The 12,437-nt window shown below is 40.4% G+C and overlaps 1 protein-coding gene and 1 long non-coding RNA gene across 3 annotated transcripts in view; one reads left to right on the top strand and one right to left on the bottom strand.

Annotated features, from left to right (window-relative positions):
- The window catches only part of LOC306650885, a 461,164-nt gene that overhangs the window by 278,528 nt on the left and 170,199 nt on the right, over positions 1-12,437 (bottom strand). The gene's annotated exons all lie outside the window — the stretch shown is intronic.
- Positions 1-12,437, top strand: part of WWC3 (WWC family member 3) — a 113,335-nt gene that overhangs the window by 41,811 nt on the left and 59,087 nt on the right. For both annotated transcript variants that reach the window (XM_079123128.1, XM_079123127.1), the window contains exons 2-3: positions 3-112; positions 5,176-5,379. In XM_079123128.1, coding sequence (XP_078979254.1) covers positions 3-112; positions 5,176-5,379 — 314 coding nt within the window. The remainder of the gene's footprint in view (positions 1-2; positions 113-5,175; positions 5,380-12,437) is intronic.

The raw sequence follows: 12,437 nt of genomic DNA, 5'->3' as shown, positions 1-12,437 counted from the left end.
AGGATAACAAAGCCATTGACCTTTGCCGATTGTGTTGGGGACGAACTTCCTTTAGGATGGGAAACTGTATATGATAAACAAATTGGAATTTATTATATGGACCACATAAATAGTAAGTAGAGTGCCACATTTGCCATAATTACATGTGAGTGAGTGTTCAGGTTGAATCTCAAAAAAAAAAAAATGCTGAAACAGAGGCTGGAGTTATGGCTCAGTGGTAGAGCATTTGCCTGGCATGTGTGAGGACCTGGTTTCAATACTCAGAACCACATATAAATAAATAAAATAAAGGATTCATTGACAACTAAAAATATTTTTAAAAAATGTTAAAGCATTATTTTATAAAGCAAAACAATCATTACTGTCTGATGCAACATGGAATGGATTTTATACATGTAATGTAAAGTTTTCATTACCTGAGTGCTCAGTGCATGAAGCAGTTACTTATGTCTTGCTAAGGACTGAATGTAATGTGTTCAATGCAGGGTTTTAATATTTAGTATAAGCAATAAATTTCCCAAGCAGTCTGGAAACAAAAATACCTCTCATAATGGAAAGGTTTATTGTAAAGTAGAACTTAACAAGTTCCTGGAACAGCAAGTGCCCAAGTGTTTGCCTTAACACACCAAACCTTTTGATCTTCATGTGTGAAGGGAGACAATGGTGTAAAGGTGACAGGTCTTTGATCTTGCCAGTGTCTTTTGTAGAACTATTTAGAGCAGTGGCTCTCAAACTGATGATCTTTGTCCTCCAGGGACACTTGGCAATACCTGTAGGCATTCACAATAGCTGTGCCTAAAAGAGGTGCTGCTGACATTTAATGGGTGGAGACCAGGGGTGCTGCGAAACATCCTACAGTGCACAGGATGGTCTCCTAACAAAGAATGGCCTGACCAAAAATGGGAAGACAGGGAAACCTTGATACAGAGGCTCCATGTCATCCCAGATCCATTTTCCACTTCTAGCTCTTGGCTTTCTGCTTCTTCATCGGCCTTTCTGGAATCAATCCCAGCTAGGGTTCCTCACTCCCATTTTCCTTCTAGCTTCCTTTGCTATTTCTGTCTTTGTCATTTTACTACTAGGGATATGAAATATGGCTTTCCCTTGCCTTGTTTTCTCTTTCAACTTATTAAGTGTGGTTCTGAAGATGCATGATGCCCCCACCTGAGGGATTTTGAAATTATTTCTCTCTCCAGTCCTGTGGTGCTTCATGTTCCCTTAGTATAATTGGCCCCAGGTTGGTGTCTTCAGGGCTGATTCCCGAGTTTTGGGTTGCCCACAATGTTTCAACATTGTGCGTCTTCCTGACTCAGATATTGAATGGCATTGTCAGGTAGTAGGGTTTCCAATGCCTGTCACTAAGCCTTGTACAATTGCAGCCATTATCCAAAGACTGGCCAGTGATGATTGAAAACAGGAGATAAATACTTTCCTGGCCCGACTGGCCTTTCATGCCGCTATCCAAGTGGCAAGAGGGCTTCTAGGTGGATCCGCCACCCACTGGATGGGGAGAGGTACCTGGCAGAAGAGTTGAGAAGCCCCAGCTGAAGACTGCCCTTCCAGTGGCCCTCAGTTGGCTTGCCACCTCATGGCTGTGTGTTTGGGTGAATGTGACTATCCGGGTGGCCCTCTCAGCTGATGGAGTAAGAGGTAGTTCCTGATACCCAAGACCCTCTCATTCTATGAAACAGCTATGCTATGGGACTGAGCAGTGTGGCTACACCACCAGGCTTTAGTCTTCCTGGGCTCCTGTGGTATAGATGCTCACCAAATGGTGTAGACATTCGCCTTACACAACCTTTCCAGAAAGCCTGCCTGCTGCTCTTGTGGCCTAGGACCTGTTCTGGCCCGTCTTTCTTGTAAACTCAGCACTCATCCCTCAGCGCCCCTTGTTTACCATGACATTCCTTGCCGGCTCACTCACTGAATCACAGCAAGTGTTTATAGAGCACCTTTGAACTGCCCACTCTGTTCAAGCCCTAGGCACCCAGGAAAGTAAGACCCATTCTCCACCATCAAAGGTTTGACACTCTAAAAGTCACCATGAAGAAGACTAAAAGAAAATAGTCACCAAGGACTTTCTTCCAGCCACCAGGAACACAAAGGATGACTTAGCATGTGTGTGTGGGGGGCGGGGTGGTGAGCAATTAGGAGAGCAGCTCTGGGGTCACATCACCTCCTTCATCTGAGACCTTCAAGGAACCCAACTCTTGATGGCACAGCTTTGAAACTCTTTAAAGCAAAGATCTGAGGAACCAAATGTTAATATTTGATCTGCGCAGGTGGGGTGAGGTACCAGAGGGGCTCTGGGTTGATAGCCTCAAGATTCCTAAGACCCTCCAGGACCCTAGAACAGTGTTAACAATGCTGTTGGCTGGCTTTAGGGTGTCATGCAGCTGAATAAACATCAGGAACATCCGGGCAATTACGAAAGTACTGATTCTGCCCCACCCCAGTCCCACTGAATCTGAATTCTGGGGCTAGAGCCAGACTCTGATTTTTGTTTTTGTTTTTTTGTTTTGTTTTATCTTTACCCATATAAGCTTTCAAGGCCTAGAGAGGCTTTCTAAGAGCCTGGTTTGGCAGTGTAAAGGGCTGATTAGGGGTATAGGCAGGAAAGTGGATGGGAATGATGTTTCCAAGAGAACCTGCTTTGGAACATCTAGCAAGCACACTTGTGTGGGGGGCAGGGAAACAAGCATAGCATAAAATTTACCTTACTGACCACTTTGAGGTGAAATTCACAGTTCACAAAATGAACATTTTAAAGTGAACAGTTCAGTAGCATTTAGTACATTCACAATATTATACAACTGTCACCTCTGCTAGTTCCAAAACACTTTCATCAGCCCAAAGGGAAAGCTATCCTCATTAGGCAGTCCTTCCATGTTGTCCTCTCCCTCAGTCTCTGCTAGCTGCTTTTGCTTTCTGTCCCTGTGCATTTGCACATTCTAGACATTTCATATCTGTGGAATCATACACTGTGTGACCTTTTGTGTCTGGTTTCTCTCATTTACCATGATGCTTTCAAAGTTTCTCCATTTTGTAGCCATGTCAGTACTTCATTCCTTTTTAATGACCTGATATCCTTTCACTCTATAAATTGAGGGAAGATCCTGAGAATATAAAGTATAAGGCAGCACCTTTGCTGTCCAGGGTTCATAATTCACCTGGGAAACAAAAAATACAGAAATAAGTATGTGCCAACTGGTACAGGTGGTGACCCAGCTATCCCACTCCTCGGTTTATACCCAAAGGACTTAAAATCAGCATACTACAATGATGCAGCCACATCAATGTTCATAGCAGCTCAATTCACAATAGTTAGATTGTGGAACCAGCCTAGATTCCCTTCAATTGACGAATGGATAAAGAAACTGTGGTATGTATACACAAGGGAACATTACTCAGCCATAAAGAAGAATAAAATTATGGCATTTTCTGGTAAATGGATGAAGTTGGAAAATATCATGCTAAGTGAAATAGGCCAAGCCCAAAAAACTAAAGGCCAAATGCTTTCTCTGATAAGTGCATGACAATATATAATGGGGGGGGGGATAATGGGGAGAAGAGAAGAACAAAGGAACTTTGGATGGTGTAGAGGAAAAAGGGGTGGGAGGGGGTGGTGATGGAAAAACGGTAGAATGAAACAGACAGTATCACCATATATATATGTATGAGTACATGAATGGTGTGAATCTACATTGTGTACAACCATAGAAATGAAAAGTTGTACCCCATATGTGTACAATGAATCAAAATGTGTCTGTAAAAATAAAGATATTTTAATTAAAAAAATAAAAAATAAAAATAAAAAAATTTAAAAATTTAAAAAATATAAAAGAATGGTGTTGTCAGCAGTGCAGAGGACAGACAAGGACCAGGAGGGCCAGAGTAGGTTTCAAAACAGAGGGTCTTTGTAATGAAATCTTGAAAGGTGATAGGCTGTCCTGGTGGTCAGAGAGGACAGAAGCAGCATAAACAAAGGCACCAATGAGCTAGTCAGGCACATCTGGTGACTTGGGAAAAGTTGTCTATGCAGAGGATGTTTGTGAGGAAAAGGACACAAAATAGAGATGAAGTTGGAAATTAGTTTTGGGACTCAAGTTGTGGAGACTGGACTTTGTGCTTTAGAAGAGGTACTTGTGGAAGAGAGTTGCAGCAGAATTAGGAAGATAATGTGGGTAAGTGCCCTGAGGGTGGGTTTGGTGGCATGAGACAAGAAGCTGCAGGACTGTGGGGGATGATCATGAGGCCCTGATTGAAGGAAGGAGAGACAGAGAAAAGGGCATGTAGTCAGTCATTAGTGTATCCAGCAGCAGGAATCACCACTTCTTGATGACCCTCAGAGTATTCTTGGAGGGAGACAAGCAGGAGGAGTTGAGGATGAGACTCAGATGGGATTCCCAGGCTGACTAAGCAGATGGATCCAGATTCTGCTCACTGAGAGAGGGAAGCAGTGTGGTGTTGTGTGTTGTTTAGTTTGGTTTCGCTTCTGATAGTGAAAGGGCAGTTTGTGAGAACAAGTTGTGCTTCAGATGACTGGCTCAGAATTGCTGTGGGTCTGTCCAGAAGGAGATGTGTCTAGGAGGCAGTTGGGAATAAAAGATTGGAGCTCAGGACAGGGGTTAGAGCCAGAGGTAGGTGTGGGCCTTCCAAGAGCCTGCATAGTAAAAGGCAGGAATGGGAAATGTGGGGAATTGTGGGTGGGAGGAGAATGAGAAGAGAAAAGGCAAAGAGGAGCAAGCCAGCAGGGACAATAGTATTTTTATCATCCAGTGGTGAAGAAGTCAGTGAGAAGAACATTGTAAATATCCATTCCACAAATATTCATTAACAGTTCTAAACTCATTAGGTTCATCTCCTTTGGCACTTATTTAAAGTATGGTATTTATTGATGAAAGAATTTTATTGTCTTCCCTCCTCCACTGGACTATTTCATACCTGTAGCATTTTCTTTTTGTCTGAACTGTGGATGCATAAGTAGAAGGTAGAAGGTGCTCCACACTTCAGAAAGGTTCATGCACTTCAGAAAAGTTCACGATGTAAAATCTTCTACAGTGTGCATCCTGGTAGTCAATTTTCATATTGACTAGTAACATAACTGCATGACCATTGGTCAACCTACAGATGTTACCCTCAAGACACTCATTTTTCTTATCATCTTCATTTTAGAGCTTACCCAGATTGAGGATCCAAGAGAACAGTGGAGGCGAGAGCAGGAACGGATGTTGAAGGAGTATTTAATTGTAGCCCAGGAGGCTCTCAATGCCAAGAAAGAAATATACCAGATCAAGCAGCAGCGCTTCGAGCTGGCCCAGGAGGAATACCAGCAACTGCACAAACTGTGTGAGGACGACAGCCGCTCGTATGCCAGCTGTGAGTTGACTTGTCCCCTTCACTGAACTCCTGTGACTTTAAAAGCCATTTCCCTGCTAAGTTATCCTGCAAATGCCCAACTTTACTTGGGCAAAATGGGCTTTGTAAAGGTTCCAATTGCATACTATTAGCTAATGGATATTTATCGAGTGCTCACTTTGTGTGCAAATGTTGAAATATGGTGGTGATTAAGAAAGGAAAGGTTAAAAAAAAAAAAAAAGAAAGAAAAGGAAGAGCTTTTGCAGCAGAACCAAGCAAGCAACAACAACAAAAATTTCAACCTCAGGAATTAGACTCAAATTAGTCTTAAGAATGAAGTACATCAAGTTTAACTTTAAATTTTCTTACTGTCACCATTTACCTGTTGTTTTACTGCAAACATTTAAGGAGCTTATATTAAATTTGTCATTGAACATTAAAAAAAAAGTATTCAACCAAAAAAAAAAAAAAAAAAAAAAAAGAAAGGTTAGGGCTGGAATCTTGGCTCAGTGGTAGAGTGTTTGCCTGGCAAGTACAAGGCCCTGGGTTTGATACTCAACACCATATATAAATAAAATAAAAAAGATCCATTGACAGCTAAAAAATATTTTTAAAAAAGAAAGGAAAGGTCCCTCCCCTCATGAAGATACATTCAGGTGGGGAAAAGTGAAAAACAAATGAGCTAACAAAATTCTAGGTTGTGATGTGAGACAACCTCCTGTCTCGTGATTGTCAGTTTTGAAGAAGCTTCACTCAGAGACCACTGCACTTAATACTGTTTGTCTGGAGTGACCTCTTGGGGAATGATTCCCTTATTCCTGGGTGGGAAGATTTTGGAGTCTGCAGACATGCTCAGCTCCTGTCTCTCTGTAGAGGCCTTTCCTGGACTTTAGTCTATTGGGCAGTACGCTGAAGAAGGAACCCAGTCTAACCCAAAGAATCAGAGGGATCTGACCCCCAAGTAAATGGCTATACCCTACTGTTCTTCAAAGGAACCCTTCCTTAGTTTCAGAAGCTACCAGAGATGGGCCCCCATTTTATTAGCACTTAGTGAGTACTCAGGGTTGGAAGGACCCAGGTCTAGTCTCAGAAGTCAAATCCTTTTTTTTTGTTTGTTTGTTTAAACTGACACAGTTAGTCACTGTTAGAATCAGTTCCTTCCCAACAGAATTGTCACACCCAATAGTCTACTGTAGGCATGCATGACTACCATGTTTTGGGGGCCAGTGATCTTGGAGAGACTATATGGTGTCAGTACCAGTAGGTTTTATTTTATCAAAACCTAAGTTGCACAGGGGGATCTATGTCTATGATGACATAATTGTCATGTCATCAGGTATTTGGCTCTGATGACAAGCTTTGAACATAAAAGACGTGATCATAGCTTTATTCTGTGTTGCAAGTCAGAATGGAATTAAGCGCAAGGGGCCACGTGTCTTGTGCTCTTTTCATTGCTCTACTGTCAAAGGTGAAAGAAGCATAGAAACTGGACAATGGTGAGGTTTTGTCTCTGTAATAGGAATGTAAGATATCTTTCTTACCATGGACCTTGAGGGAATGGAGGCAACTCAGGTACAATGATGTTTTGCTTCTAAGTCATCTATCTCCTGGTCTTCAGATTTTGATTCATGCAAGTTTTTTTACTGGTTCTTGTTAGTTGCACATGACAGTAGAATCCATTTTGATACAATTATACAAGCATGGAATATACCTCATTCTAATTAGAACCCCAGTTCATACAAGTTCTTTTTAAAACTTTCCATTGAAAGGTGATAGGTCAGCTCAGTGCTGAATTTTATAGACAGGTTTCTTCTCTCTATAGTTTCCTTGTAATTTTTTCTCTGATTATGATATTGGGGGTAATGCTGGCCTCAGAATAAATCAAGAATTTTTCACTTCATTTTACTGTAAGAATTTATAGGGGATTAATATTAATGCTTTCTTAACTGTTTGAGAGAATGTATCTAAAAATCCACAAAGACCTGGAGTTTTCTGTGGGAATGTTCTTAACTATAGAGTCCAATACCTTTGATAGATATGGGGCTGTTTTTTTTGTTTGTTTGTTTGTTTTTTTTTTTTCATTTTCCTCCTGAATCAGGTTTGGTATTTGTATGTTCCAAAGAATTTGTCCTTTTATCTAATCTTAAAGTCAGCAAAGTTTTCTATAGCCAGGAGTAAATATTTTATACTTTGTGGGCTACTAGATCTTAGTTCCAACTACTCAATGCTGTTGTTTTTGTGCAAAAGCAGTCAGAGACAACATGTAAATGAGTGTCTGGCTGTGTTTTTAAAGTGTAAATACAGGTAATAAGCCAGATTTGGCCCACAGGGAGTTTGCCAAACTATGATGTGAGCTGTCAAGTCTGTAATGTTCATAGACTCTCCCTGTTATCCTTTGACTCTCTGTAGGCTATGAGGTATGTCTCCTCTTTCATGCCTGATATTAATTTCTGTCTTCTTTTCCTTTGTTACAAGTGTAGCTATACTTTTATCAATTTTATTTCTCTTTACAATGAACTGGCTTTTGGTTTTCATTCTTCCTCTACCTACTTCTTATCTTTTTTCTATTGTATTGATTTTTATTCTTTATTATTTCCTTCCTTCTACTTAGTTTATCTTTAATTGTTCTTCTCTTTCTAACTTCCTAAAGTAGAAACTTAGATCACTGGTTTTAGACCTTTTTTTCTCACATAGCCTTAATGATGCAAATTCTCTAAGCTCTCTTTAATTGCATCCCATACATTACTATATTTTTATTTTCATTCTTTTCAAAATATTTTCTCATTTTCTGTGTGATTCAGTTTTTGACCCATGGGTTCTTTAAAAGTAAGTTGTTGGGAATTTTAAAAGATGACATGTTATTGATTTCTAATCTAATTCCATTGTGGTCAGAGATTAACCTAGGTAAGATTTCAATATTTTGAAATCTATTGAGATGACTTTTATGGCCCACCATATAGTATCTCTTGGTGATCTCAGGATCAGATGCCAATAGACTTGGTGCCTCAAGGTCACGCCTAGCTGAAACATTGACTTAAAATTGGTTCTGAGATGATGTAGTTCATACACCTTTCAGAAAGCTACTTGGCAAAAGCAAGGTTAAACCAAACAAAATTGCCACTTTTGTAGCCATAGAAGTGCTGAATATTGGCAGTTTCTTATGATTCAACCTACTAGTATGTTTCTTTCCCATAACCCTTAGGTACTTTATCTATTATGTGGCTGAGTTTGGTTAGGTCCCAAAAGAGACCCTCAAATCAGTCTTTCAAAGAGTGGAACAGAAGTACATATCAGAAAAACTTGGTAGGAAGTTCCTTGCCTGTGATTGAAAAGAATTGAGTTAAGAGAAGGTGGTGTGTATTATGTATCAGCTACACCCAGTGCAGCCAGAATCTCAGCTGCAAGGAGTGTGGACACTCTGGACTGCACACCCTTGAAGAGGCAGATATAGGGGAACCTTAGAGCAGCTACTCTGAAGGGCATGGTAGGGAAACCCCAATGCAGTGTTAAGTCTGTGGAGAAAGGTTATTCAGTGCTTAGAGTCTTATGGATCTGGGACATTCAGCAAGATTGGTTTCTGCATTTCCATGGACTTTTTATGCCCTTGATGTTTGGGTAAATAAGGAATTATACTTAATTACATTCCTTTCTGTACCACACAGAATTTTATTAATGCTCAGTAAAAATCCTCAAGACACTGTCTTTAAAGTGGCATCTGCTTCTTCAGTAGAGGAAGCTGACAATTCTGCAGTGTTGAGAATTGAATATATTGCCCATCAGTTTCCTTTGCCTGACCTGTGAAGTCTTGGTGTAGACAGAATCCCTTCTTCATGTGAATAGGTTGCCTTGGAGTCCAGAAATTGGGCCTGCCTGTTTTCATGAAAAGGGTAGAGATGCCAGTGGAGCTTCCTGGGGCCTGTTAGCTCACCAGGGAAAAAGTCAACTATGAATGGAATCTAGGAGTTAATCCAAGTGGTTTATCAAATTGCTCTGTCCCTAGGGCTCCTACTAGGCTCTTTTAGTCTGCTGTTTAACCTGAACTACTGATTACAATGAGGAAAACCCTGATAGTCATGACTCAAATGAAGTCTTTCTGGCCACAGGATAAAGTTCAGTACAGTGATCCCGTTGGTTTGAATTGCTGATTTAACAGATGGCTTGCACAGCCATGTCAGAATGTTGGGCCCACATTGGTAGCTGCTTGTGGCTATATCACAGCACATCTGGCTCCAGTTGGCTACTTGAACCTCACAGCACTTAAATCTCTTTCAGTGCCAGCTGATCACCTAAAGCAGGGAGGTGACTCCTTGCTCTGGTGCTGGGAACTATATATCACCTGGATTTACTTCTTGTTACTTCTTTATTAGTAATAACTTGAAGTAGAAGAAAACAGTATTTAATAAGTTAATTTTTCATATGCATTGTTATAATTTCCACATTGTAAGCCTCTGTTATCATCTTGGTAAACTGAATCAATCAACTAAATCACTTCTTCAAGGTTATATATCCAGTAAATGATAGAACTTGGATTTGAACCCAGATCTGTTTGTTCATGGCCTTCAGTTCTCTGTACTATTTCCCAAACACAAGGCAATTCAGAAGCCGATTGTGTTTTTAGAATGCTTAACTTCTCTTTCAAGTTATCTGAAAATAAAGACTGATTAAAAATGGACAGGTTGTCTGGCAATTCTACAACAATAAAGGGGCAAGAGGAAAACAGCACTTTCTACTTCTTGACTTTCTCATGGCCCATGAAGATCACTCAGTGATTCCTTTACTTTTGTACAGATATTTATTAAGTATCCACTGTTGGTATATACTAAATGCTAAGGACACACTTTCTCCCTAATGGCTGATTGTAGGGAAGAATGAGGCAATAATGATGAACAGCCATTTCTAATGTTGGAGCAGAAGGTTGTAGGGAGGACTGGAGGAGAGGAAGTACATCTCACTTATACCCTTCACAGATTTTCCCCTGAGGTATGGAAATCACCAGGATAAAACTCCATTCATTGGAGAGGAAAGGTGTCAATGTTGAGCCATCTGGTATCTAAGAATATCCAAGCCTTGACCTTTTTTGCTCCTGACCAAAACAAATTCAGATGCTTTGCTGGATTAGCTGGAGAACAATCTCCAGGAACCAAGATCCCAACTCCATTTCTTTGGGCCTCTGAGCTCACTGCCTGGTGCTCAGTCCTGTTTTCTGCTTTGTAGAACCCTGGGATGAGACTGTTCTACAATGGACTCATTCTCTCAGTGGCACACCTCATAAATTTTTCTACAGCTTTATTTTGTAGATTTCTCTTCTCTGGGTTTCTTTGCAAAATGTTCATCTCTCTGTCTTCCTTTTTATTGTTGAATGCATTCATTATCTCAGAAACCTTTTCTACTGTTACTTATTCATTCTTGAGAAACTCTGGCATCTACATGCATTCAGATAAACTGTGTGATGATTTTCAGGGTCTTCTGGAAGAAATTCTTGCATGAGGTAGAATTATAATCTGAGCCACAGGTCTGCAGACTATGTTAGTTCTGCTGGCTGAATCCTGTCCAATGCAGGTGTTGCTAATAAAGTTTTCTTGGAACACTGCCATGCCCATTCACTCACTTGTTGTTTATGGCAGCAACAAAAGCTGAATTGAATATTCAAGACAGACTGTATGGCCCACAGCAAAATGTACTGTCCCTTTGCAGAACCCATGTTCCATACCAGTAGTTCTCAACCTTGCTGTAAGTTCAAATCTCTTGGAGGGCTTTAAAAACTACTACTGCCTGGGCCCTATGCTGCCCAGAGATTTATTTAATTGGCCTTGGATGTGGTGAGACAATTTCTTTGCATGTTTCTTTAAAGATCCCCAGCTGGTTCCTGAGTTGAGATCTACTGGTTTAGATTGACCGTGAATGTCTCTTCTAGCAGCAGGAATGTGACTTTGTTATCCTGACCGCTAGGAGCAATACACTGAAAGTATCTTTAGGTGTCTGGGAAAGAGTCAGTCTTATCTCTAGTGAGAAGGTGCTGACTCACCCTGGATTCTTGGGTCAGGTGGTGGTGAGGCTTGACCTTATCAGCCATCAGTCCTGCCAACATTCTTTCCAAGGCTCCAAGCCCATCCCACAAAAACTATCTTCCCTTGCTCCTAGCTAAAGGGTTTCTCATCTGCTGTCTGAGGATAAAGGCTACAGTCTATCTGTTCATATTTTTGTTTTTCTTCACATGAGCATGTTGGAGCAGGCAGGAGAAAAATGGATCATGCAGCATTTTCCCCACGTATTAGTCTGCAAGCCTCAATCTTGAAGGCAGTGGTAGAGTGTGTGTGTTTACTGAGAGATAATCCCCCAGGAGTTCCAGACACAAATTCCTTTATGAATGATGGCATAGTATAGATCAAGTCATTACAAATTCAGTCTTTTAATTTACAAAATAGGGAAACATAATCATCATCTTCCTTTCATGAAGATTTTATGAAAATGGGTGAAATAAATGTGAAAGGGCCTCTAAACTGGCAAGGGATAATAATTTACATTGTTGTGGTCCAGCTAAGCTATAACCTTATTATTATATCATCTGAAGCAATATTACATGCCTGAGCTGACTCCTTAAGCTATTTAATAGCTCTGCACACTCAACTCTCTAGAGAGAAGAAAGTTCCAAGGTAGAAGTCTGGTCTTTATCATAAACCTTGAGATTGGAGACATGTTTACCAGAGGAGGATCTTTTTATAAATGTTGTAGAGTGCATGCTGTTAAAAAGGAGGGCTGAAGTCCTGAGACTCTAAAAATGGTTCTGTTAGACTTATGGGAACATCTAAGAAACTGAGGCTTTTATTTATTAATTGAACTATACTTTTCAAAGTTATGCCAGTGTTCACGGCTATTCTTAGCATTTGGAGATAAAAGGTATTCATGGTCTTAGGTACTTGAATTGCCTTTTCCCTTGTCCCAGACCTGGAATTTCATAATTTTAGAGACCATAGGTAAAGTTATGTGAATGGTATCAGTATAAGTAAAATCTGTCATTTTGGATGATTTCAGCTCTAAGTAATGGAAGATTAACTTTCATGGGCCTTAACAATAAGGAA

This window comes from Sciurus vulgaris (assembly GCF_902686455.1).
Source record: "Sciurus vulgaris genome assembly, chromosome: X".
NCBI classification, from domain to species: Eukaryota; Metazoa; Chordata; class Mammalia; order Rodentia; family Sciuridae; genus Sciurus; species Sciurus vulgaris.
The sequence above is the reverse complement of the archived record's forward strand: the minus strand, read 5'-3'. Positions and strand labels throughout refer to the sequence as shown.